At 47.5% G+C, this 26,575-nt stretch overlaps 1 protein-coding gene and 1 non-coding gene across 3 annotated transcripts in view; both read left to right on the top strand.

Moving 5' to 3' along the window:
• Positions 1-3,659: 3,659 nt before the first annotated feature.
• Positions 3,660-26,575, top strand: part of Hexa (hexosaminidase subunit alpha) — a 28,039-nt gene continuing 5,123 nt past the window's right edge. Inside the window, exons 1-7 of one of the 2 annotated variants that reach the window (XM_051156584.1) lie at positions 3,660-3,968; positions 19,756-19,848; positions 21,095-21,160; positions 22,234-22,280; positions 22,987-23,097; positions 23,777-23,878; positions 25,253-25,385. In XM_051156584.1, coding sequence (XP_051012541.1) covers positions 3,716-3,968; positions 19,756-19,848; positions 21,095-21,160; positions 22,234-22,280; positions 22,987-23,097; positions 23,777-23,878; positions 25,253-25,385 — 805 coding nt within the window. In that variant the 5' untranslated portion in view covers positions 3,660-3,715. The remainder of the gene's footprint in view (positions 3,969-19,755; positions 19,849-21,094; positions 21,161-22,233; positions 22,281-22,986; positions 23,098-23,776; positions 23,879-25,252; positions 25,386-26,575) is intronic. The other variant, XM_051156583.1, reaches the window with a different exon arrangement.
• LOC127198853 (U6 spliceosomal RNA) lies at positions 5,283-5,389 on the top strand. The gene has a single exon (XR_007831889.1). It is a non-coding gene; the product is annotated as a U6 spliceosomal RNA (small nuclear RNA).

Genomic DNA, 26,575 nt, shown 5'->3' on the forward strand with positions numbered 1-26,575 from the left:
GATGATGGGGGGAAAGAAGAACCCACATATTTAGGGATTGGGAATACAATTAAGTATATGAGAGATTTGTCTAGTGTGAGGAAAAGACTACAATTTCTATCAATTTGTTGATAAATATAGATTTTTTCCATATCTACAGTGTCTTAAATAGCTATCATCAGTATTCTACCTGAAAGATTAAACTTTGACATCTTTGATACATGACTTCTTTGGGTGAAAATAAAAATGCCTTGATGGCCTAGTTCAAAGTAAAACATCTTGCTTTGTTTCCTTCCCAGCCAGTGTTTCCATTTGGCCCAGTCTCCATCTGGTGGCATTTCTCCTACTTCCAGCCCTCTTTGGATCCTCTTTTTCTTTCAAGTTTGTTAAGATCCTTCATACTTAGAATTCTCAAGTCCACAGTGTTCTTCCACTCAGGAGGTAAACGCCTGCCTGGTGGAATCTGAATTGAAATAAAAAAAATTAAGTGTGTGTGTGTGTGTGTGTGTGTGTGCGCGCGCGCGCGCGCACATGCACGTGTGTACATGTGTGCACATGCCACCAGATACATGTGAAGTTCAGAGAGCAGCTTCTGTGAGTCTGTGTGGGTCCTGGGACCCTGAATGGACTTAGATTATCAGACCACAAAGCAAATGCCTTTGCCTGCTGAGCTGTCTCAGAGGCCCAACATTGCCAGCAATTTCATGATAAATGATTAATACTGACATATGTAATATATAGTGTTTACTATTTGGTTATTTTTCTCTATTGTTTCCTTATTAAAGGCAGCTGGTTAAATTGATTAATTTTTATACCTATAGCTCTGAAATGAGGTCAAAGGTGGAATTTACGATCTGACAACACATCCAGATTTTTTACCTCAAAAAAAAAAAAAAATAGAGTAATCATTGTAGAAACAGAGAACACGGAAGGCCCGATTATGACCGAGCAAGTCTTTTTACAAGGGATGTGACCTTTGGACTGGCTCCTAACGTGATAAGATAGGGTAGCTTGTGCAAGGCACAGAGAGTGAATGGTGATGCACGTGGAACACAGGGTTTATGGGAGTTAGCCAAGGTGGCCCTGTCCTTACTTGTAGGCCCTCTGGGGTAGCCTTTCCACACACCTTTCACTTCCCACTGCACATTGCCACCTACTTGAGGGTCAAAGAGAGATGTCTTCTCATGCCTGGCTAAGACTCCCATTTCGGATTCCTTAACCAGCACCTATACTATTGCGGCTCCCTGCTGTCTTAGGGTGAAATAAACACCACCAGCAGAAGCCAGTTAGGGTGGGAAGGGTTTCCTCTTCATAGTCCATAACCGAAGGAAGACAGAGCAGGAACCTGGGAGGCGAGAGCTGATGCAGAGACCCTGGAGGAGTGCTGCTCACTGGCTTACTCAGCCTGTTCCCGCCCCCAGGCTGGCCTCCAACTCACAGAGATCCACCTGCCTCTGCCTCTCTGAGTGCTGGGATTACAGGCCTGTGTTGGTGCACTGGGCTTCAGCCTGCTTCCTTACAGCCCCAGGACCACCAGCCCAAGAGTGGTATTACAGACAAATGGGCTGGAATCTCCCCCATCAACCCCCCTAATTAAAAGGATGCTCCCAGAGACTTGCCTGCAGCCTGATCTTCTGGAGATTTTTTTTCTCTCTCTCCATTGCGGATCTCTCTTCTCCTAAGACTCTGGATTGTGTTAGATTGACACCAAACTAGGCAGCACACATGCTCATTTTGTGTGTCTGTTTTATTTGGGTTTTATTTTGTTTGTTTGGTTTGGTTTTGGTAGTTTCTTTTGTTGTTCTTGCTGTCCTCAATCTATCAAAGATCCCTCTGCTTAACCTGAGTGCAGTGGTGGGGCACACCTTTAATCCCAGCACTCGGGAGGCAGAGGCAAGCAGATCTCGGTAAGTTCGAGGTCAGCCTGGTCTACAAAGAGAGTCCAGGACAGCCAGGGTTATTACACAGAGATTCCCTGTCTCAAAAGAAATAATCCTTCTGCTTTTTCTGCCAAAGTTCTGGGATTAAAGATGTCCACTACGACACCCAGCCAGTTTCCTGTCCATTTGTCTGTCTTCACTTCAGTAACAGTTGTTGGGACTGAGGGTGTATGCTCTTGTTGAGGACTGGAGTCTGTTTCTTGGCAGTCATCGTAGGCTGTGAATGTTTATTCATTCAGATTTCACTACTATCTCTATGTTAGAGTCTGAATGTTTTTGCATTACGTTAAAAAAAAACTTATTACACTTCATGAATTTTCTGATTACCTGATGAACTAGTTAGAGGGTCATTGAAAAGTCCAGTATGAGCCAAGAGTCATCTCTCAAGCCTCAGTTGTTTTGTTCTTTAAAATACTTTAGCATGGCTGGGCGTGGTGGCCCACGCCTTTAAACCCAGCATTGGGGGGCGGGGGGCAGAGGCAGGCGGATCGTTGTGAGTTTGAGGCCAGCCTGGTCTACAAAGCGAGTCCAGGAGAGCCAAGGCTACACAGAGAAATCCTGTTTCGAAAACCGCCCCCCAAGGAAAAAAAAAGTCCATTATGAATGGACTATTGTCTCAAGAACTTTGCTTAGTATTTGTTTGTTTGAGGCAGGGTATCTCCATGTAGCCCTGGCTGTCCTGAAACTTACTCTGTAGACCAGGCTGGCCTCAAACTCACAGAGATCCGCCTGCCTCTGCTGGGATTACAGGCATGTGCCACCATGCCCAGGCACTTTGCTTAGTGATTTTCATTTTTTCCTTTGAGTGTAGTTCATTCAGTCTGTGACTCTTTCAAGTGAGGTGTAACAAAGTGCCTTGGCACTGCCTCAGTCTTCAACCCTGTTTTGACCTAGTGTTCTTACCTTTGATTTTTATTTGAATTCTCTCAACTACCAATCCTGTGGATGTGATTGTGAACTTGGCTCTTTTGACAATGGCTCTGGAAATCTTCTCCCTACCCCATCTCTCCAGGTGAGAGGGGTGGGGTGGGGGGAGGGGGGGAGAGACAGAGACACACACACACACACACAGAGAGAGAGAGAGAGAGAGAGAGAGAGAGAGAGAGAGAGAGAGAGAGAGAGAATATGCTGGTGGTGAAATTTGGGGTTTAGTCAATGGAGGGATTAAGAAAGCAGGGCTCAGGTGGTAATGTGCCTCACAAGCATGAGATTTAAGTGCATCCCCAGAACCTATTGGGGGCAGGGATGAGGTGGAGGCGGGGGGGGGGGGGGGGGGGGGGGGGGGTGCGGGGTGAAGAGGTAGACAGTACCTAAGGAGGAATGACATCCAGTGTTGTCAACTGGTTTACACACAAGCAACACCTATGTCTGTAGCTAGTATTTTTTTTCAATCTATTTTATTTTATTGGGGTTACTTATATCTCTTTCTCCCTTCTCCACCGCAATCACTTCCAGGACCCCAAGACTAGATAAGAGAGAAAGAAAGGTTAGTGGGGGAGAGAGGGCAGAGCTCTTTTTTTAGCAATTTCCTGCTGGTTAGGGTCATTAGGTTCCTCCGAGCAAGTCCAATCTTCATTTCAGGCTGTCTCCAATTTAGGTTACTGACACTCCCGCGGGGGCGGAGAACGCTCCATCACCACCCAGCAGGCGCTGCCGAATCAGTTGAAACAGCTCGCAGAGGTTAAGCCCAGCGTCCGGCGCGCTCACGTGACCCTATGATTGTCACGCGGGCGCCGCCCACCTGACTAGGGTCTCACGTGGGTTCAGCCTGCTGGGAAGGAGCTTGCCGGTGCGCCATGGCAGGTTGCAGGCTCTGGGTTTCGCTGCTGCTGGCGGCGGCGTTGGCTTGCTCGGCCACAGCGGTGTGGCCCTGGCCCCAGTACATCCAAACCTACAACCGGCGCTACACCCTGTACCCCAACAACTTCCAGTTCCGCTACCATGCCAGTTCGGCCGCTCAGGCCGGCTGCGTCGTCCTCGATGAGGCCTTTCGACGCTACCGTAACCTGCTCTTCGGTTCCGGCTCTTGGCCCCGACCCAGCTTCTCAAGTGAGTCACTGCCGGGTTCTGTCCTCCGAAGGAGCCGCCTTCCGTGGGTCAGCCCCGGCCCAGCACCCAGATACCCTCCCCTTGGCTTCTGCCCAGCCCCGCCACTCACCTCCCTGCCTAGCCCCCTTTTCATTCACCTCTTTATTAATCTGACTTCTGGGCTCTCAGTTTATCTTGAATCCTCCTGAGCTTTATTTAGGTTTTCGTTTTCTTCTCTCTTCTTTCTTTAATTCTTTCTTTCTTTCTTTTTTTTTTTTTTTTTTTATGCCTGCTGTAGGACCGCAGTTCAATCAGGGTGTCAAAATATTGGAAATATATTGCCAATAGACATTTAAGATGATCCTTTAGGTCATGCTTGAGGGGTACTGGGTCCTTGTGAGGCAGTGACCAGGGCTGCATAGGGGAGCCCAGCGTAGATCTGACACATAATTTGGTAAATGTGAGAGAAATCATAGAGCGGAGGGCAGAGTGCTTCCAGGGACCTAGGTGGAGGCAACTTGAGCAGAGAGAGGTCCATGGGGGTAAGGATCAGACTTAAAGTGTAGCCTGGTACTGTGATGGACCGACCAGTGCATGTGGGCAGTAAAAAGAGTTGGAATGCCTGACCACATCCGACCTGGGTACTGTAGATGCTAAGTAGAGCCAGCTTGCCCCTTCTCAAGCCCTTTTATTCTAGAATGAAAGTAAGATGTCTGGTTCTACTGCAACCAGTATCGGTATTTCATTCCCTCATCCTCGGGTAGTGAACTGGTGACTCTTAGTAAGTCGCACCGTAGTCTGAATCTTCTAAAGTTCCTCTTTGGGCCATTTTTCCCCCCTAACTGCGCCTGTTAACGTGGTGGGGTTAGCGTGTTTGTTAGCTCTGTGGTGGTAAAGAGCTGTTTGGTCTAAGATGGACATAAGGTTCGTTCTTCAGTATTCTCGTCGCTGTGACCGAAGGCTTTGTTTTGGCTAGCCATCGGAGAAAGTAGTCAGTCCATCATGAGAGATCAAGGAGCGAGAACTTGACGCCGCTTGTTACATTGCACAAAAATTTAGAGAAAGCTGGAGAAGAGCAGGGGCCCACCTTGTAGTCCCAACCCAGACTACTTTCACCGCAGAATCCGGAATGCAGAGTTCATCTTGGAAATAGAGGTGGGAAACAGCTAGGGTCAGGCAGCTGGGCTGGGAAGGAGAAATGGCTAGAGCTCTCCACTCTAGGGGTGAGGGGGTTGTGGGGGGGGGTGCTGCGCAGTCGGTAGAGTGCAGTGTGCTCTGGGTTTGATGACACATACACTTGGGAGGTAGAGTCAGGAGGATCAAGAATTTATGGTCGTGCTCGCTTTGGCAGCACATATACTGAAATTGGAACAATACAGAAAAGATTATAATGGCCCCTGCGCAAGGATGGCACGCAAATTCATGAAGCGTTCCATATTTTTTTTGTGGACAAATGGATTGAACTAGAAATGATCATAATGAGTGAGCTAACCCAGAAGCAGAGAGACTCACATGGTATATACTCACTTATAACTGGACCTTAGCCCAAGGGGCAGTGTCCCATGAAAGTCTTCACTTACCAGGAAAGTGGGATAGAGGTGAGGACATCCTATTGAGACTCTAGGTGAGAAAAATATAGGGGATAGGGAAATAGATGGATCCAGAGGGTCCTAGAAACCTACAAGAAGAACACTGTGATGGGCGGATCTGGGCCCAAGGGTTCTGCTCGATCTAAGGCACCAACCAAGGACAATACATGCAGTCATCATCAAACCCCTACCCAGAGCTAGCCAAGGGACAGGACATTCTCCACAGTTAAGTGAAGACTGGGGACTGACTTTCACATGATCTCTGGTGCTCCATATTTGGCCATGTCCCCTTGATGGGGAGGCCCAATGGCACTCGGAGGAAGGATAGCAGACTACCAAGAAGAGACTTGATACTCTAGCATCATATTCAGGGGGAGGAGTCCCCCTCAGTCACAATCATAGGGAAGGGGAATAGGGTGAAAGCGGGAGGGAGGGAGGAATGGGAGGATGCATGGGATGGGATAGCAAATGAGATGTAATATGAATTATTTTATTTTTCAATTAAAAAAACATTGCTATTCCCCCCCCCCCCCAAAAAAAGAATTTAAGGTCATCTTTGGCTACATACCGAATTTGAGGCCATCTTGGGTAACCAGTGATCTTTTCTCAAAACAGGCAAAGAAAAAACTCTCCACTCTTTCTTTCCTCCCTCCCTCCCTCCCTCCCTCCCTTCCTTCCTTTCTTTTGGTTTTTCGAGACAGGGTTTCTCTGTGTAGTAGCTCTTACTGTCCTGGACTCGCTTGGTAAACCAGGCTGGCTTCCAATTCACAGCGATCCGCCTGCCTCTGCCTCCCGAGTGCTGGGATTAAAGACGTGCGCCACCACGTCCGGCTCATGACTATTCTTGTAGAAGATGGGGTTATCTTTAAGTTTATTGTTTTCAAAGAGGAAAAAAATTTTATGATGCCATTTATAAGGGGGTATGTGGGGAATAGAGTGGTACATAATGAGAAATAATGATAAAAAATAATCTTTGGAGAGGAAGTAGGTATTAGGATCAACTGTATTTAGGTGAGAGCCGAAAGTATATGTTTATCTGTTATGTTTCATTTTGAACTCTCAGGGTCTTGGGCTAGTTTTGCCTGTAGTCTTTAACAGGCTGGGTGCCTCACCTTATTACTTAGGTCATATGCTTTCACAATAATTCTAATTCTAAGCCTGGGAAGCTCAACCTATGTGGTGTGTACACGATTAGCTTGTGTCTGGTCTGTGAAATCTTTGAGTCTTGTTTCTTTGAGTGACACTTGCTCTCCCTGCCTTTTGGATATTGTGCTTGAAGTCTGTGTGTATGGAAGGATCTGGAATCTGAAACAGGATGTATTCGTTGCTCATCTTCCTAATTTCCAGACTTGCTGCTACTTCCTCAAGCCCCCCTCCCCATTTGTTTTGTTTTTTCTCTGTTGGCACCTTGGAGGAGTCATTCTCGGGGTAATAAAACAGAAATGGCTGTTAATGTCTTCGCACTCTTTTATAATAGTGGGGAGGACTTGTGATATTTGAGATAAAGTGGAGTTGAAGCTGCCACTCAATGCTAGATTACTTAAAAAAAAAAAAAGATTTTATTTATTTAATGTAAGAGTGCTCTATCTGCATATACACCTGCAGGCCAGAAGAGGGCATCAGATCCCAGTATAGGTGTTGTGAGCCACCATGTGGTTGCTGGGAATTGAACTCAGGACTTCTAGAAGAGCAGACAATCCTCTTACTCACTGAGCCGTCTTTCCAGCCCCATTGGTAGATTACTTAAGATAAACACATTTCTGTGTCTGGCCACCAACGAAATACCGAAGGAGAAAAAATAATTAAAGAAAAGAGAGAAAAAATAAGGAGGGGAGAGAGTGAGAGAGAGAGAGAGAGAGAGAGAGAGAGAGAAGAAAGAAACACACACCCTGGGATGCCTTCCTTCCACTTTCTTAACTCACTATTTCATTCAAGACAAGAGTAAAGTAGGGCGTTGGTGGGGTTGACCAGTTGACTCTGTTTTGTTATCTTTACAACAGGAGTTGTAAGCTTCTTAGGTAACATGGTCTCATGCTTGGGCATGTTGTAGCTTATTTGATTTCTAAAGTGATAGGTTTTTGCCCTCAAGAAAATATTTAAATCAAAAGCAGGCATTGTGGCACACGCCTTAATCCCAGTACTCAGAAGATAGAGGCAGGAGGATATCTGTGTGTTCTGGGCCATCCTGATTTGTATAGTGAGATCCCAACCAGCCAGGCTACTTAGTGAGACCCTGTCTCTAAATGAATGAATGAATGTATGTATGTATGTATGTATGTATGTATGTATGTATGTATGTATATTTAACCAATTTGCTTAGGAGCTTTCTCCCACCACTGTGGAGCTATTGACAAGCAGAACAGCCCAGGAGAACCAGTTAGATATGTGGACATGAAAAGTGTGAATGTGTACAGGATTTTTTGTGACCTGCTTCAAGGTCACAAAAGCCCACATTGCCTTAGAGAAACGTTGGATTTTCTCTTCTGTTCCTGGCTGTAACAAGTATCTGTCTGTGTGGTTTTGCCTCTGCCTTTGTGTGACTTTGTCTATGCTTCCCCAGCTCACAGTGGTGTGCCGCTTGGGTGGGTGCAGGCGTAGCTGGAGTTCCTTTTTTGGGCATGTATATTCAAGATCAGGAAGTAGGGGTGCTCATCAGCTCAGCAGTCAGTAAGCAGCCTGTTACTTTGGTAAAGCTTTTGGGGTAGAGGTAGGGGAGCTGCTTACCAGACACGTGGCACTCCCCTTACGTCTCCTTGCTGTTGCCTGGATTTTATAGGACAGATGCTAAGAGCACACACATGTGGCTGTGTTCCTTTAACTGAGACTGCAGGCCTAGGTTGGGGAGATTGTCAGGCTATATGCCACATGTGCCATCATACGAGAGTGGAAGAAGCCCTTGAAAATTAGTTGTTACACACTAGGGCACCCACCCCCAGGCACTCCCAGGGTAAGTGCCACGCAGTAGGGTTTGCTGTGGCAAAACTGACTTTGGAAAGGGCAAAGAAATGAGGGTGTTTTGAGTGGCAGGCACTCAAGAGTTGGTGTTTTGTCAGCCAGCTCTGTGGGTGGTGTTATTCCTGTTTTCAGCTCAGACTTGGACACAGAATGACAGTCGTTATCCACAGCTCACCGCTGTGGTAGGGATTCCGTTTAGATTTATCTAGCAAGATTTCCTCTCTTCACGGCATCCTTACAGCGCTCCAAAAGATCTTTGCCAAGACAACTTCAGTCATTTGGAAAACTGTTAGCCCCAGGGAAAATTAAGCTCTGCTCATACCTTAGTCTTAGTGGCTTCAAATGGTAACTTCCAACATCTAATTTCTTTTCACTACCATTCAGGTCATGAGTGTTTTTTCTCTGCTCCATTTATCACTTCCCAGAAGTATTTCTAGCCACCCTCCTTCCTTCCATCTTTAGTACAATTAGTGCTTATTAATCAGCTATAATTAGTTAACAGTGTTAAGTTCAAAGACCATATTAATCAAACAGCTCTCGTCCTAAATAATCTACAGTTATGGTCTGGGGATGTAGCTGAGGTGCTAGAGTGCTTGCTGAGCATGCACAAAGCCCTGGGCTTGATCCCCAGCACCAGGTAAAGTGGGCATTGTGGCACACACAATCCCAGTACTCAATAGGTGGAGGCAGGGACATCACAAGTTCAAGGTTATCCTCAGCTACATAGTACATTTAAGGCCAGCTATGAAAAAAAAAATTACAGTCCCTGAAAGTGAGGATATAAACATAACAATAAAGTGTTATTTTTTTCCTGCGATATTGGAAATGCAGACGATTTTAGGATGCAGGAGGACTTGACCCGAGTGTAAGGACAGTGGTGCAGGTGCATTTGGAGAAGCTTTTCTTAGGTGTTGTTTAAGCAGATAGGAAAGTAGGAGTTGGTGATGGGAGGTGTTCCACCCTGGAGAACAGCTGTGGTAAAGGCCCCCGGGTAAGACATCTTTGAGCCTTATTCAAGAAACTTAAGGTCAGTGTGGTGGGTGTGCACAAATCTCAGGTGGGTCAGTAGGTTCTGAAGAGTCACCAAGCCACCTACCTAGTGAGCACCATTAAGCAGGAGCATTACAGTTGGCACTGGCTAAGTTGACTGCCTCAGGGAGAGGCGGGAGAAGCCGTTACTGCAGTGGGCTAGCTGATGGTTGCAGGGACATGGCCTCTCCAGACAATTGCCTGGAAATTTCAGAGATGTTGTGCTTGGAAGTCTCAAGTTCGCATGAGGGTGGGCTGCTGAAGATGACTTCATTTAGCAGTGTGAGTATTTGTCCTCACTTACGTGTTATGCCAATGCACAAAGATAGAGGAGGAAAAAAGAAAGTGCCGAGGAGTGAAAAGAGAATAATTGACCAAGAGCCTGACTGACTGTACGTCTGACTGTGGCTGTGTCCAGTTGGAGGTATTTTAGCAGATGGAGACGAGTGTAGGTGTTTCTAAGACAGGCAGGTTCAGGAGGAATTTAGCTCCCAATGGCTCAGATGGCTAAGGGCTGAGGAGGAGGAGCATGTTACTGACAATACTGAGGAACAACTAAGCCAGAGTGTGGGCTAGCTCTTCCTCTGAGCGTCCAGATCACCTGACAGCCACAAGACTCCAGGGCACAAGGTGCAGACAGCAAAGTGACTAGGTAATTGGAGAGTGCTGTGGTAGGAGAGACTCGGGATTCCCCAGCTGGATGGCTTGAGTCATGGTGACAAGCATGGGATGTGAGGAAGCTGGGTCAGGAGCACAGAGTCTCATTGCAGGATGAGAGAAGACACTTCCTCTCAGCTAGCTGCAGGGGAAGTGGCATTGTGCTGGAAGGAGCGGGGCTGTGGTGAGGGAGGAAGTGAAAAGAGCCGATGGTGTTGACAGGAAGTAGCCGAGCGGGGAGAGGGTATGCAAAGGTGGGTGATGTGGAGTACAGGCTGGTTGTGGAGAAAAGGAAATCACTCATATAGGAATGGAAGTGTAGGATGAAATGAGCCAGAAGACCTTGTATCTTTCTTCGACCATAAAATTGCCAGAGACAGCCAGGCGTGGTGGAGCACAACTTTAATCCCAGCACTTGGGAGGCAGAGGCAGGCAGATCACTGTGAGTTCAAGGCCAGCCTGGTCTACAAAGCAAGTCTAGGACAGCCAAGGCTACACAGAGAAACCCTGTCTCAAAAACAAAACTGCCAGAGAAAGCCAGGCAATGGTGGCACACACCTTTAATCCCAGTATTCAGGAAGCAGAGGCAGGAGGATCTCTGTGAGTTTGAGGCCAGCCTAGTTTACAGAGCAAGTTCCAGGACAGCCAGGACAGAGAGACCCTGTCTTGAAAAAAAAAAGTTGCCAGGGAGACAGACCAGCAAGAGTTCATGTGGGGACTTAACATACGCTAAAGACTGTTTCCCGTCAAGAGCAAAGAGATAATCCATCAGCGAGTGTGTAAGGATAATTAGGCTAGGTGTTCTTTTGGAAAAAGTAAAACCTATTTTATGCCAAACTAAATTCCAGATAAATTAAAAAAATCTAAAGATCAAAATCTCTAAGATAAAAGCCTTAAAGGGAATATGCACTTCTAGGCCTTTCTAAGCAATGGGGGAAAACATAAAGAAAAAACCCTATTATATGCTGTATGAAAACTAAAAGAAGCCAGGCATGGTGGCACAGGAGGCAGAGGCAAGTGGATCTTTGTGAGTTCCAGGCCAGCCTGGTTTACAAAGCTAGTCCACGACAGCCAAGGCCACACAGAGAAACCCTTTCTTGGAAAAAAAAAAAGAAAAAAGAAAAGAAAACTAAGAGAAACTGTAAGATTAAAGACCAAGAGGGGCATGTGACTCACATCTGTAACCCCACACTCAGGCTGGAGCAGGAGGATTACCCAAGTCTGAAGCCAGCATCTTCAAAAGTTAAGGTTAGTTCCCTCAGTGGGAGAGCACTTGCCTAAATCATGCAAAGCCCTGGGGTTAAATAAATAAAAGAAGCAAGATTAAAATATAAAAAAAGAGCTCCATATAGCAATAAAAGAAAATTAACCAGCCAGGCATGGTGGTATATGTCTGTAATCCCAGGATTTGAGAGGTGGAGGCAAGAAGATCAGAGTTCAAAGCGACCCATGGCACATAGCAAGTTCAAGGCTATCCCTGGCCCATATGAGAACCAGGACAGCCAAGGTTACACAGAGAAACCCTGTCTCAAAAAACCAGAGAAACAGAGAGCTCTATCTCTTCTCTTTTCCTTTCTTTCTTTCTCTCTTTCCCTTCCTTCCTTTCTTTCTTTCTTTCTTTCTTTCTCTCTTTCTTTTTGAGACAGGGTTTCTCTATGTTATCTTGGCTGTCCTGGACTCACTTTGTAGGCTAGGCTGGCCTCGAACTCACAGTGATCCGACTGCCTCTGCCTCCCGAGTACTGGGATTGAATGCCTGCTCCACCATGCCCAGCTGAGATCTCCATCTCAAATAAACAAAAACCAAAGAAAAAATAAAAGTAACTATATGGCTAGTGATTGTGAACAATGCTTACATTTAGTTATTATTGAGGAAATGCTAATTATAATTATAGGTATGCTTGTGTCTTGTTTGGATGTTCCTTTTGTGTGTGTGTGTGTGTGTGTGTGTGTGTGTGTGTGTGTGTGTGTGTGAGTGTGAGTGATGGTACTCACATAGTCCAGAAGAGGGTATCACATGCCCTGGTTCTGGAGTTCAGGTAGCTGTGAGTCACTCCGTAAGAACGCTGGGGATGAACTCAGATCCTCTGGAGGAGCAGCAAGTTCGTTTGTAAACAGTGAACCATTTCTCCAGCCCTTGTTGTGGTTTTTAACCAGCAAGCAGAAATAGAATTGAGATGTGCTAATGCTGGGGGAACATTAATGGGAGAACTGGCCTCCATCTGTGGGTTTGAGTTATAAATAAATAAAATATTTGAAAGTATCATAACCAACAATTTCATATTTTTGCCTGGTATTTCTGCCCCTTAAGAAATTGTTCTGCAGGCTGGCTATGGAGGCACAGTCCTTTAGTCCCAGCGCTCTGGAAGCAGAGGCAGGCAGATCTCTGTGAATTTGAGGCCAGCCTGGTCTATAAAGCAAGTTCCAGGACAGCCAGGACTGTTAATAGAGAGGATCCCCTATCATGGCAGAGAAAAGGGGTTTTGAAGTTTAGAAGCATCAAGTGACATAAATAGGAGTTACCTAAGTTAAAGAATATTCCAGCAATGCAATTCATTCTATATTTACAAATAGTGATGGTGGATTTCGCTATTGATAGTTAAAGATCTGTGAGTCATTTTACTAAATGGAAAAACATCATAATCTAATATATACTAGAACTCATTTTTGTTTAAAAAAAATAGGTGGTTTTTTGTTTTTTTGGTTTTTTTCCTTTGTTTTGTTTTTAATGGAAACTGTGAAAATGTCAGCTAAGGTTCCCTTCAGGATCAAGAATTGTGGGGAGATAGATACCCTTTTTCTGGTAGTGATGGCATTGGAAGGGACAGATGAGATTTTTAAAGTGTGGAGAAAAAAAAATCTAACTGATTTTTCACAACAGAAGATGTAATGGGAATAAGTACTCAGTGGGTGGGAGAGTGCCCTTCTGAGTCAGGGTTAGTGGTGTCTGGAGGGCGAAGAATCTTGGGACAGCCTGGTTGAGGTCAGCATCAAGGAGAGGTCTCCAGCTCAGGGCACTCAGCTTCTGAGACTGCCACTGAGTAGGGGGCTGGAGAGAAGGCTCGTTTATAACAGTCTGTGACTTCAGTTCCAAGAGACCCAACCCCCTCTTCTAACTCCATGTGTGTGAGGCGTGCACACGATACACAGACATACATGCAGGCAATATGCTTATGTACATAAAGTAAAAACAAATGTTGTGTGGGGCAGCCCTGCCTACCCTAGTCACACCTGTGTGTGACCCATGCTACAGACGGCCTCTTCTGCAAGTACATGTCGTGGTTGCAGACCATACGCAGGCGTCTCTTCTGATGCCAGATGCCTTCTTACCTTTCTGGAGGTAGCCATGCCATCTGCCTTAGCTCTTCACAAGTTTAGTAACCGTTTGTCTTTCCCACTAGCCTGTGCGCTCCTCAAGTGCAGGGACCAGGGCACTGCCCAGTGCCTAGAGCTGTCCTGATTCACAGTCAGTGCTCCCTGTGTCTTGGTTAGGTGAAGCCAGCGTGTGATTTGTAGAGAGGTGGGAGAGGGAGCAGTGCAAAGTGCTCATGGGACAGACCTGACACAGTTTAGAACACCAGAGCCTATGGGCGTTAAAGAGTGGGAAGGTGTCCTCAAGTGGCTTGACTTTCCTAGTTCCCAACCCAGAGGCCAAACCAAATGCCACTTTGTAACACAACCCCATACAGCTTCTCTGCATTGCCAGGGTTTGTATCCAGTGCATGGCAGATGGGATGCTTTGATTTGTGGAGGTTCCAGCTGGGTGGAGGGAGAGATGGGTTTTGCTCTAAGGAGAAGATTTGTAGTTTCCAGGTGCCCTAAAAGTAGCAACATTTCCCTTCTGGAGAAGTGGAAGGGCCCCAGAGTTCTTCAGGCATGTCTGAAAGGCATTTTATATAAGTTTGGGTCTCTTCTTAGCAACCTTTGCCCCAGCCTTAGGACGTCAGAGATACTAGATTTGGGTGTGTAAAGGAATCTTTAGGTTAACTGTTTACCGTTTATGCCTGACTCCTGTAGCACAGCCATTATGCATCTGTAGCATTAAACGTGCGTATTTTAATTCTAGCATCATTCATTTTTTCAGCAAACACTTATTGAATGACTACCGTGTATCAGGCACTGGGAATACAAAGACACAGATTGGTCCCTGCTGTTGAGGAACTCACAGACTAGGTGAGGAGATAGACAGCTTATATTAAGATAAGTGTTATAAAAATGTATGTGTGCCCCATGGTCGTGTAGGAAGCTCTCTTAGCAAAGGGTGGGGGTGGCCAAAACAGGTTTATAAAAGGAAAACCAGAGCGATCTCTTAGCCAAACACGTGTGGAAGAAATGCTAAGTTTGTTTCAATTGCAGGAAGCAATCTGTGATGAGAAAAGTATGGTGAAGGCAGGACAGTCGCAGGGCTCTGGAGAGTTCACTTTGTTATAATGAGAATTCCTGAATAGCTCAAGAAAGAGAAAGAGCCTTAAGGCTATCTCGTGGCTTCACCTGAAAACCATGGGGCACTATTAGACTAAAGGATCTTTTTTTTTTCCCCCCTGGGGCTAGGCCTTGGGCTTTATGATCTTTATGTTGCCGGGCAAGTAGTCTGTCCACCAGCTACATCCATGGTCCCTTAGGAGGTGTTGCACAGGGATTGTCATGATCCAGATATCATGTACCAAGAGACTCCAGAAGGCAGCAATGAAATGAGGAGTGTGTGGAGGTGGGAGGGACCACCTGGGTGGGTTTTTACAGTCACCTAGGAGAGAAACTACAACAGGCTGAACTGAGGTTTTGGCCCAGTAAGTGAGGGTGGGAAAGTGGCACAACGCTAAGAGTTAATGATGAGTTTTATAATTATAAGACGTAATTGGAGCCGGGTGTGGTAGTGCATACCTTTAATCCCAGCAGAAGCAGACAGAATTCTGAGTTCGAGGCCAGCCTGGTCTACAGAGTGAGTCCAGGACAGCCAAGTGTACACAGAGAAACCCTGTCTGGGAAAAACCAAACCAAAACAAACAAAAAAGACTTAATTGGACTAAAAAAAGCTGTTGGAACCTCGGAGCTTAGGTCAAATTTTATTTATTTATGTGTATAAGCACTCTATTGCATGTATGTCTTCATGACAGAGGAGAGCATCAGACAGAGGAGGGCACCAGATCTCGTCATGTTCAAGGAGGTAGAAGCACAGCCAGGAGGGCAGAGCCCCTAAGTCAGTGGAGTCTGTTTTCCTTTTGAGACAAGGTCTCACTGTGTACCCCTGACTAGCATGGAACCCACTAGGTAGATCAAGCTGGCCTTGGATTCACAGAGGTCCACTTTTCCTCTGCCTACCGAGTGCTGGGATTAAAACCTTTTGCTACCAGAGGCCAAGTAGATGGAACTTCGTTTCGATCTGTTTTAGTTCAAGCTTTGTCAGGGATGTTTGATCATCTGGAAAGAAGAGAGTGGTCTCCAGGAGACTGTCTCCCTGACAGTAGGGATTTTTGTTGGATTTGATTACCGCTGTATTCCTCGCACCTAGTCAATAAGCCTAGCACATAGTAGATTTCAGTAAATAACTTGCTGGATGAATATACGACATGAGTAAATGAATGAACTGGGAAAGGCCCCGTGAATTTAGTTACAGAACCACAGGATTTTGGTGAAGCCGTTTTCGGAGAAGTGCGTTGCGGGAAGCAGGTCGTAGTGGAGCGTTGAGTAGATGGAGTGAGGGAGTGGCTGCAAGAGGAGGCTGAGAGGTCTGGTGTGGGAGTACTGCCCATGTGCCAGAGGCACTTGGCTGTGCGAACGCATTTACCTTCCTTCATCTACCCAGCAACATAGATGTTGTCACAGCCCTTTTGACAGATGAGAAACCACAACTCGGTGAATAACCGGCACAGGGCCCCACAGTAGAAAGAACTAACATCAGTATTACATGTCAGTCTGCCTGTCTTTGGAGTTCAGTCCTAACCGCCCAGACAGCGTTTTCTCTAAGGCAAAAAAAGCTAGAGAAAGAGTGGGTGTTTGAGATGATGTGCACTCGAGACCAGGAAGACGGCAGATACCGTAATGCTTGTAGGAAAGAATCTGTAGAGATAAATCACTTGAAGACCTGGCGCGGGGATAATTTATACAAGGGGAGCCTGAGGGCGGATCCGGAATACAGGTGAAGGGAAATAGATCTCTTCCAGAGAGGAGGGGGAGAAGGCACCGACAGGGGCAGTGTTGCAGGTGTTCTGTGAGGGTGGGAAAGGAAGGGAAGGTGGGGAGGAGTTCTCGGTCTGCTTAAGAGTGGTGGCATCAGGTTAGAGACCTGAGGAAGGTGACACAAGCTTGCAGTAGGTATCACAGCGAGTAGAAGGGGGCACCAGAAGGCATAGAGCCCAGCGTTGTTGTTGCTGTTCGGCGTATGTGTACACGGGTGGCCATGCCTGTGCCCGTGCTTGTAGGGGCCGGTGGTAGATGGCAGGTGGCTTCTGCAGTTGTTCTCCTTCTGGTTTTCACACAGGGTCTCATTGGACACAGACCTCACTGACTGGCCTAGAGTGGCTTGCCTGGCCTTGCCTCCCGGGCCTGTGCTCATGGTCACAGGTGTGTCCGCCACTGCCGGCTTCTTAGGTCCCTCATGCTTGTGCAGCAAGGATCCCACTGCTGAGCCATCCACCCAGTCCTCAGAAAACTAAGTAGGATTTTAGAGTAACCCAGTGGTGCTGCTCTGTATCTCTCCCCAAGGCCCAGGGTGGGTGCAGGAGACGGGGTTGAGACACAGCTGGCAGAGGTTCCGTTGATCAGGATTAAGGGTTTTGCTCCTGGGCATGACAGACATGCTATTGAGGCCATTGTTGAGTTATGCCTGCATATCTGGCCAGCAAGGAAGCAGAGAGGGGGGGCAACAAACAGACAGGAAGTGAAGGAGCTTTGTAATAGAGTCCAGAGAAGCTTCCCCTGTGGGAGTTCTGTGGCAAGAAGGCCCTGTTCTCAGAATCCCGTGTCTCTGCTGAGTAGACAACATGGAAGTATAAAGGCATTGCAAAAGTAGAAGCCTGATGGGCAGAGGACTGAGGAAGGGCGCGAAGTACTTATATTTGTAATATTTAGATGCCTTTGGACTATTTTCAATTACTTCATTAAGGACACTAACTTCCCTATGACACCAAAGAAGAAAACATTCTTTTAAAAGATTGATTATGTATACAATGCTCTGCCTGCATGTGCGTCTGCCCACCAGAAGAGGGCACCAGATCTCATTACAGATGGTTATGAGCCACCATGTGGAAGAGCACAGGCAGTTGCTCTTAACCTCTGAGCCATCTCTTGAGCCTCCAGAACATTTTGTTTAAACTGATGAAAGCGGGATGCAGAGCCAGGTAGGAGGAGGAGGAGAACATGAAGAACTCTGTGCATCTGGAGTCAGGAGGTCTTAGCAGGAATGTGGTCCTACCCTGTGCTTTACAGGGAAGTGGAAGCCCCAGACCTGCTGGCTTGGCTGTTGCAGGACCAGCTTTCCCAGCCCTGAGCTTGTGCACCATCCTGCTCCTGGGCACCTGGCGCTTCACGGCTTCCTGCTCTCCCAGCCGACTGCATGACATGCAGGCCCAGGTGTTTGCTGGCTGAGCGGGCTCTTTACCATGCCCAGCCTCCCACCCCTTAGTTCTCGGTGCCAGGAGTGTTGGTGAGAGCTGCACTGGCTCCCGGTTCCTGCTCTCTTCAGAGCCTAGCACAGTGGCAGCATGGAGGTGGAAAACCACTGTGATGCTACAGTGTTTATATCCTTTCAGATGGCCCAGTCTGCCTCCTGTTTTGCTACCTCCCCCAGACCGTCCGTCCCTCTGGGAGCTTGTTCAATCCAGGCCAACTCATTGGCTTCTTTATCAGCCCAAAGCCAGGTGGTCGTGGGAGTGCAGGCCTCAGGCAGCGTGGCTAGAGAAGGAGCCTTAGCTGAGGGCCACTGTCCTGGGAGAAAAGTGCTTTCCTGCTCATTGGGTCTTCAAAAGGGTCTGTGACACATTCCCCTCATCCAGACTATAGACAGCCAATGTGTGTGTGTTTAGAAAAATAAAAATGACATTTAACAAAAAAAATGGGAATTTTCTTGTCTTCCAAGTGGTGGCTTAGACAGGCCTGGTGTTTGCCACTCGCCTCCATTTTGCCACCAGGACAGTGACTGTGGTAATTAAATGTGGGCGACTTGTGACTTCTCATTTAGCAGACTGAGGACCAAGAGGATGAGAGGGAAGCCCAGGACCTTTCCTCTCTGGTGTCAACTGTCTGGACACAGTTGTGAGCATTCTGAAGTCACATTGGGGCTGTGACGTGAGGAGATAAGAAGGGCTCAAGTTGCAGAGATGAGATGTAGTTCACAGAGACCTGTCCTGTCAGTGTTATTGGCCTGACTATGCTTGGGAAGGGGGCGGGGGATTGTGGGTGAGTGTTTAAAGAGGTAGTTCCTCTAGTTACAATGCTTAGGAAAACACTACAGATCCCGAAAGAAAGATGGAGTTGTAATGGCAGGTCTGAATCAAATTCCTTTTCCCTAAGGGGTTTAAGTAGGAATTAGTCGGATGAGGATATGGGGTGCTTAGTGTGAGGGAGAGATCTGTTGACTCTGACTGGCTGGTGGTATCCTGAGGGCTGAGGTGTAGACATGTGGCAAAGCCTAGCATCTTTGGTTTGGCTTCCTTCACTTGTTTTGTGGCACTTTGGTTCCTTCTACTTGGAGATGGGTAACATTTGGGATTGTAGCCTGGTTCTGAAGACTCTCCCTGCCTTCTGCCAAGCTGTCCTATCCCTGACATTGTAGTTTGTATGGAGTGCAGAGCGATGTAGGGTTAGGAGCATACATACAGAGCAGAGTAGAGGGGTCATTCAGCTTAAGGCAGGAAAATCAGAGCACCTTGCTAGTTGGGTATGGTTGTACGTGCCTGACATTCTAGTATTCAAGAGACTGAGGCAGGATGATTTCTTCAAGTTTGGGGTCAGCCTAGGCAACACAGTGTCTCACAAAACAAAATAGACCCCCTCAAAAAATCAGCCCACCCTGAAAGTCACAAAGGTGGTTGGAAAATAAGGAGAGAAATTCTCTGACATTTTTTTCTGTGTGGCCTGGGGCTTTTAGTCAGTATTGCAGGGTAGCTTTTGCCCTTGAGAGCAGGGATTTACCCTAGAGAGCCTGCTGGGGAGAGGACACCCAGCATGGCCTGATGACCACCACCACCTTCTCCGGGGCCGCCTTTCCTCATTCAGGGTCTGCTCTCAGGGGGGCTTCCTGGCGTGTTCCAGCTATGCCTTACCTCGTGGGCTGGCTTTAACAAAATGGGAACTCCTCTACGCGGAACTTTGAACAGCACTACAGTGTGCTAGTCTACAGTGAGATAAGGGAATACAGAAGAGACCGATTAGAGATGTTCAAACAGGATCAGAGCAGCCTGCCAGGGGGAGTGGGAACACAGGCCGAGTGAAGGCTTACTGTGACCAGGCAGGGCAGGAGCCAAGGCTAAATCTCTGTCCTCCTTTTCCTTCCAGAGGGACTAGAGGTCAGGAGAGATGTGGGTGTGCCTGTTGCTTCTGGGGGCAGGTCAGCCCATTGAGCTTGCTCTAATGTCTTCACAGAGAAACAGCAACCATTGGGGAAGGACATTCTGGTTGTCTCCGTCGTCACAGCTGAATGTAACGAGTTTCCTAATTTGGAGTCAGTAGAAAATTGTAAGTACCTCCCTGTCCTCAAAGCAAGCTCCTGTGTGGGATTGCCCCTCCAGATGTGCTGAACCAAGTTACTGCTGGATGACAGTAGGGACTAGGGCTCACCAAGTGTCAAGAGCCACAGAAACGTCACACACTCTTCACTGAGTCCCATGAGACATGCACCTTCTGGATTGAACAGCAGGGGACTGATTAAGAGTTGTGGACACCTAGCCAGGCATGGTGACACATACCTTTAAATCCTAGCACTTGGGGGGCAGAGGCAGACAGATCTCTGTGAGTTTAAGGTCAATCAGGTCTACAAAGGGAGTTCCAGGACAGCCGGGGTTACACAGAGAAGCCCCTATCTCAAGAAAGAAAGAAAAAAAAGAAAAGAAAAGAAAAGAAAGAGAGAGAGAGAAAAGCAGAGAGAGAGATGTAGATACTGTGCTGGGGTTTCCTGAGGACATCTGACAATGGAGGATGAGATTTAGAGTCATTTATACTACAGTGAAGTTAAGTCATTAGCCCTGAACAACAGATTTGGGACTTAGAAGTCTCCAATGTGAATATTTGAGTCTTCGAATATTACTCAGATTCTTGGATAAACTGACTGAAGCGCAGAGGAAAAGGCAGTGCAGGGTGGCTGCCGAGGGTTTGTCCGTGTCGCATCCTGGACGGGACCCTGCAGGCAGATTGACTTCGCACGTTTCAGCTAAAAGCTGATAGAAAGGATCTCATGATTCTGCTGTGGAAACTTAACCAGCAAGGTGCTTTGCAGAGGACCCTGCCTAGTGTGAACCGCATGTATCCCTGGCCAGGCCTGCAGAGCCAGTGCGGCACCCACCCTGCTGTTCGGTTGTTTGTTGATTTACTTATTGTCAATATGTTTGTTTGTTCATATGTGCCCTTGTGTGTGTGCATATGAAAGCCAGACCTTGTTCTTGGGTGTCTTCCTCAGTCACCCTCCGCCTACTGTTTATTAAAACAGTGTTTCTCATGAGCCTGGAGCTCATCCTTTCACTGGACTGCTGACCACTTAGCTCCTGGGATTCGCTTGCCTTCACCCTGCCGCCCCATCCTCCAGCACATCACTATGTGTGCCACTCGGCCTGGGCTTCTACAGGGTGCTGAGAATCCAAGTCCAGATTCCTTGTGATTGCAGGCATCTTACCCACTGTGTTGTCCTCAGTCCTGTTTGCTTGCTCTCTTGTTTACTTAGAGATTGATACAGAATCCCTGGTGTACAGTCTCATTTTTGTTGTTTCAGACACCCTGACCATAGATGATGACCATTGTTTACTCGAGTCTGAAACTGTCTGGGGTGCTCTCCGAGGTAACAAGGTGGGGAAGGGGGTGACAGTGATACCCCACTTAGGGAATAAAGAGGCCCGGTGGGGTGTTTCTTGCAACTGTGCATAGCGCTAACACTTGGTGTAGCAGGACACACGGCAGTGGGAGATGGGTAGCTGGGGAGAGGACCCTGCCACAGACACTGTCCTGCCCACTTGGTACACAATTGGAAATGCTGTAAGAAGGAAAGCTACCCTGGACATGCTGGCTGTGCATGTTGATAGTCCAGCTATCCAGGAGGCTAAAGCAGGAAGATTACTTGAGCCTGGGAGTTCAGACTCACGCTAGGCAATACAGCTAGATCACTAGCCATCTCTCTAAGAGGAGAGGGGAAGCCTGGTGTGGTGGCGCACGCCTTTAATCCCAGCACTTGAGAGGCAGAGGCAGGCGGATCGCTGTGAGTTCGAGGCCAGCCTGGACTACAAAGCAAGTCCAGGACAGCCAAGGCTAACATAGAGAGACCCTGTCTCAAAAAACTAAAAAACAAAAAAAAAAAAACAAAAAAAAAGGGCGGGGGAAGCTGGTTATGCTAGCTCATGCCTGTAATATCAGCTCTTAGAAGGCCAGGACAGAGGCTCATTCTGAGTTTTTGTTATTCCACAACCTGTCCTGTATACTTTGAAGAAAAAATACACAATCCTGGTCTGTCCTCTGTTTTCTTACACAAAAGATGTAAGGCTGCAGATTTGAAATCCCAAGTGGGGAGAGGCCCAAACAGTACACAGTAATGTGCTTTGAGTTTCTATAAGTAGGGCCCAAGCTGTTGACAACATGTAATACTCTGAACGCACCTGTGCTTGGGCCTTGCTAGACTCCAAGCCTGTGTTAGAGAGGGCAGTTGCTACCTGCCATACCTCAGCCCTTAGCAGCTGAGTCTCCGCCTCAGACACAGAAGAGGCCCAGCTCTGGATCCTGCTTCCTTGGGACTTGGTGTTGTGATGCTTTTTTCACAGTTCACTGAGGGCATTAAGGACAGCACGCTGGGGTCCCCGTTTCCAAGTGGATGCATCTTTTTCACTCCTTAAGTCTTTACTCTGCCTCTCCTCTGCTCTACAGGTCTGGAGACTTTCAGCCAGCTCGTTTGGAAATCAGCTGAAGGAACGGTAAATATGGACTCTGCAAGAGGGCTCTGGAGTTTCCTCAAAACCTGTCTGGTCTTGCTGAAGCTAGAGCCCCAGGGGCATCAGGTTGCCCCAGCGGGGGTCTAGGCAGGGATGAGGGCCCGTAGAGCTGGTCTGTTTAGAGATGCTGCAGCGTGGCTTCCGTGCAGCGTGGCTTCCGTGCAGCGTGGCTTCCGTGCAGCGTGGCTTCCGTGCAGCGTGGCTTCCATGCATCACGTTTAGTCGTTATCTTGATGCCACATTACTTCAAGGATAATAAGCCTGCAGCGCGGCCATGGTGGCGCACACCTGTAGTCCCGGCACTCAAGCAGGCAGAGGCAGGCAGAATGCTATTAATTCAAGGCCAGCCTGGTCTACAAAGGGAGTCCAGGACTACACAGAGAAACTATGTCTTGAAAGAAAGAAAGAAAAAGGAAAGAAAGAAAGAGATAAAGAAAATAAGCCTGCTAGCTTCAGGAAAATCCAGTGTATAGACTGGGCAGTGTCTGGGATGCTTGTGTTGGCTGGGTGTGAGGCAGGTACTCGAGCTTTTCGATGTAGTGAGCTTGGTGGGAAGGTGGAAGGATGGTTACTTTGGGAAACATTGACACACTGTATTTTGGGGATTTTGGTAGAGTGTCTTTCATTCATCTGTCCCCATGATAAGCTCCCTTGGAATCCTGATGCATTCAGTGTTTGGTCCACACAGTTCTTTATCAACAAGACAAAGATTGAAGACTTCCCTCGCTTCCCTCACCGGGGCATACTGCTGGATACATCTCGTCATTACCTGCCACTGTCTAGCATCCTGGACACACTGGTAACCAGGCCTCAAGGCCTTCTTCATTTCATGCATAGGTGCTGGGTAGTGGGGCCAGGGGAGTAAGTGTCATGTCATAAATAAAGCAGAGAATGCCTGCATGTCACTCTGTGAGCCCTGGGGAAGGTGTAGGAGGCAGCCTACTCCAGGATGAGACTGACTTGGTTACAGGCTGCGCACACTGCTTTGGGGGTTGCTTTCTCTTGCCAGGCAGAGCTGACTGCAGTGTAAGTCAAGATTATAGGAAAGTTGCCCTTATAGCCTTTGCTTGGGGAAGGTCCTAACACTCCTGAGTTTGATGTGCAGTTGTTGATCCAGCTCATGGCGCTGCTTTTTTCTTTGTCCCTTTGGTAAAACCAAGGGAGCTAGCACATGTGTCAGCCTTGGGTTCCAGGAGTTATGTAATGGGGCAGCTGAGTTCCCAGCAGGCCTCACAGATAATGAGGATGGCAGGAGGAAGCTTGCTCTGAGGTATATGGGGACTTGAGAAAGCAAGAGGGCTTCTGCAGTATGGCCAGAATTCATCTGGAAGATGCCCTGAAGCATGCTCCCTCCCAAGAGGATCTGACTGAGAGTCCCTCTAAGTGCACCCCTGGAACCTGAGGAAGGTTGAGTTTTGCTCTTGTGTGTAGAGCGGTCTGCCCAGTTTGGGGTTCGTGACTTGTGCTCTGACCTCCAGGATGTCATGGCGTACAATAAGTTCAACGTGTTCCACTGGCACCTGGTGGACGACTCCTCCTTCCCATATGAGAGCTTCACGTTCCCGGAGCTCACCAGAAAGGTAGGGCTCACCTTCCCCAAACACAGACTGCAGACTCTCAAGGGCAGTGGTTCTCAACCTAAGCAAACAAAGGAGTCAGGACCGAAGGGTTCAGGACCCCACATTAACTTGTTTTGTAACCTTCAGCAGACGTCTCCTGGTGTTGGTTTTTAATGTTGCTGTTTACGTACATTCTGTTAATGGTCATACTTTCTTCTTATTTATCTCATTGGTCTTAGAATGCTTAGACAAAACAGTAGATGTAGCACTAGGAAGATGTGTGTGCTGAGCAACGTGAAGACTTGGGTGAGGGTGGAGAATGGGCATGGAAGAGGCAAAGCAGGTGGATTCCTGGAGCTCAAGGGTGAGTTTCAGGATCGATGGGCGACCCTGGTCTTAGTGCTCTATTGCTGTGAAGAGACACCACGACCATGGCAACTCCTAAAAAGAAAAACATTTAACCAGATGTGGTGGCACATGCCTTTAATCCCAGCACTCGGGAGGCAGAGGCAGGTGGATCACTGTGAGTTCAAGGCCAGCCTGGTCTACAAAGCAAGGCCAGGACAGCCTAGGCTGTCTTAAAAAAACAAAACAAAACAAACAAACAAAAAAAAAAACCCCGAAAACAAAAAAACAAGAAGAAAAGCATTTATTTGGGTCTGGCTTATAGTTCAGAGATTTAGTCCATTGGCATCATGGCAGGAGGCATGGCAGCATGCAGGCGGACATGGTGCTGGAGAAGGAGCTGAGAGCTCTACATCAGGATCCACAGGCAGCAGAAGGAGAGCTGGGCCTGGCCTGAGCTTCTGAGACCTCAAAGCCCACCCCGTTCCATGACATACTTACTCCAAAAGGCCACACCTTTTACTGGTGCCACTTCCTGGTAACCAGGCATTCACATCCATAAACTTAAGGGGCCATTCCTTTGTTTGTTTGTTGTTTGTTGTTTTTGTTTTTCAAGACAGGGTTTCTCTGTGTAGCCTTGGCTGTCCTAGACTCACTTTGTAGACCAGGCTGGCCTCAAAACTCACAGTGATCCACCTGCCTCTGCCTCCCGAGTGCTGGGATTAAAGGTGTGCACCACCATGCCTGGCTCTGTGGGCCACTGTTATTCAAACCACACACCCCATCTCAGAAAATGAGAGAAGTTGTAGAGGAACACCCCTAATGTTGACCTGGGGCTTCCACATGTGGGCACGCACACACACCAAATAAAGCTGTATATGTGATAATGTTTGGGAAGTTTTTATCATAATAGACTCTTGAAGAAGTCCCCAGTACACATGGGCTGTAGACAAGTGTCCTAAAATTCAGGGTATTGAAGAGGTTTTGAAGATCTTCTACTCCCAATAGCCACAGCTAATGAGAATCTGAGGGGTGTCTTCTGACTTTCAGGGGTCCTACAACCCTGTCACCCACATTTACACAGCACAGGATGTGAAGGAGGTTATTGAATATGCACGGCTTCGAGGTATCCGTGTGCTGGCAGAATTTGACACTCCAGGCCACACTTTGTCCTGGGGGCCAGGTAAGAATAGCACTGCAATTGGAGGCTCTGATCAAAGAGGCTCGAGGGCATTGGCTCTTCGACACTGTGTATCTTGGCCTTGGCCCTTGGAAAACTACTCTCCACCAACTCCTGATCCTTCCAGCAGCAAAGCAAGGCAGGGCCTGACTAGTGGCACAGTCTTCACCTTAGGTCTTGCTACCCTAGGTAATTTCTAAGGGTATCTGCCTCCCCCCAAAGTCTTCCTGCCTGGAGCTGCACTGGGAAAAATTTAATGTTTGCTTATTATATAGTATTCTGCCTGTATGTATACCTGCAGGCTAAAAGAGAGCACCAAATCTCATTATAGATGGTTGTGAGCCACCATGTGGTGTCTGGGACTTGAACTCAGGACCTTTGGAAGAAACAGCCCAAGGAGGGCATTTTTACTATTAAAATTATGGACAAATGGGCCTGGAAAGAAGATAGCTCAGCAGTTTAGAGAACAGGTTGCTCTTCCAGAAGTCCTGGATTCAATTCCCAACATCCAAATGGCAGATAATAAACATCTGTAACAGTAGTCCCATAGGATCTGATGTCTCTCGGTGTACAGATACACATACAGACAAAACACCCATATATATAAAACAAATAGCCCTTAAATATATATGCATGTATGTGTTTGTATATGTATGGGAAGAGGCCAGGCATGTTAGTAGACATCAGCCCAACACTTAAGAAACCACAAAGGCGAGCCGGGTGTGGTGGCGCACACCTGTAATCCCAGCACTCCGAAGGCAGAGGCAGGTGGATCACTGAGTTCGAGGCCAGCCTGGTCTACAAAGTGAGTCCAGGACAGCCAAGGCTACACAGAGAGACCCTGTCTGGAAAAAAAACAACAACAAAAAAAGAAAGAAAGAAGAAAGAAACCATAAAGGCAAGAGGACCTCAAGTTCAATGCCAGCATGAGGCATATAAGTGATGCCCTGGCTTCTGTTGCCCCGCCTCAACCAAGGGGAGGATGTTTCCCAGACACTGCTGTAGGTTTCTTGTACCTTAGAGTAGATACTGACCCCCAGGGTAGAATCTGTATGAAAGAAGTTGGAGTTAGGTGGTGGCGCACTCGGGAGGCAGAGGCAGGTGGATCCCTGAGTTCGAGGCCAGCCTGGTCTACAAAGTGAGTTCCAGCACAGCCAAGGATACACAGAGAAACCCTGACTGGAAAAAACAAA

Source organism: Acomys russatus, chromosome 14 (assembly GCF_903995435.1).
Source record: "Acomys russatus chromosome 14, mAcoRus1.1, whole genome shotgun sequence".
Taxonomy (NCBI): Eukaryota; Metazoa; Chordata; class Mammalia; order Rodentia; family Muridae; genus Acomys; species Acomys russatus.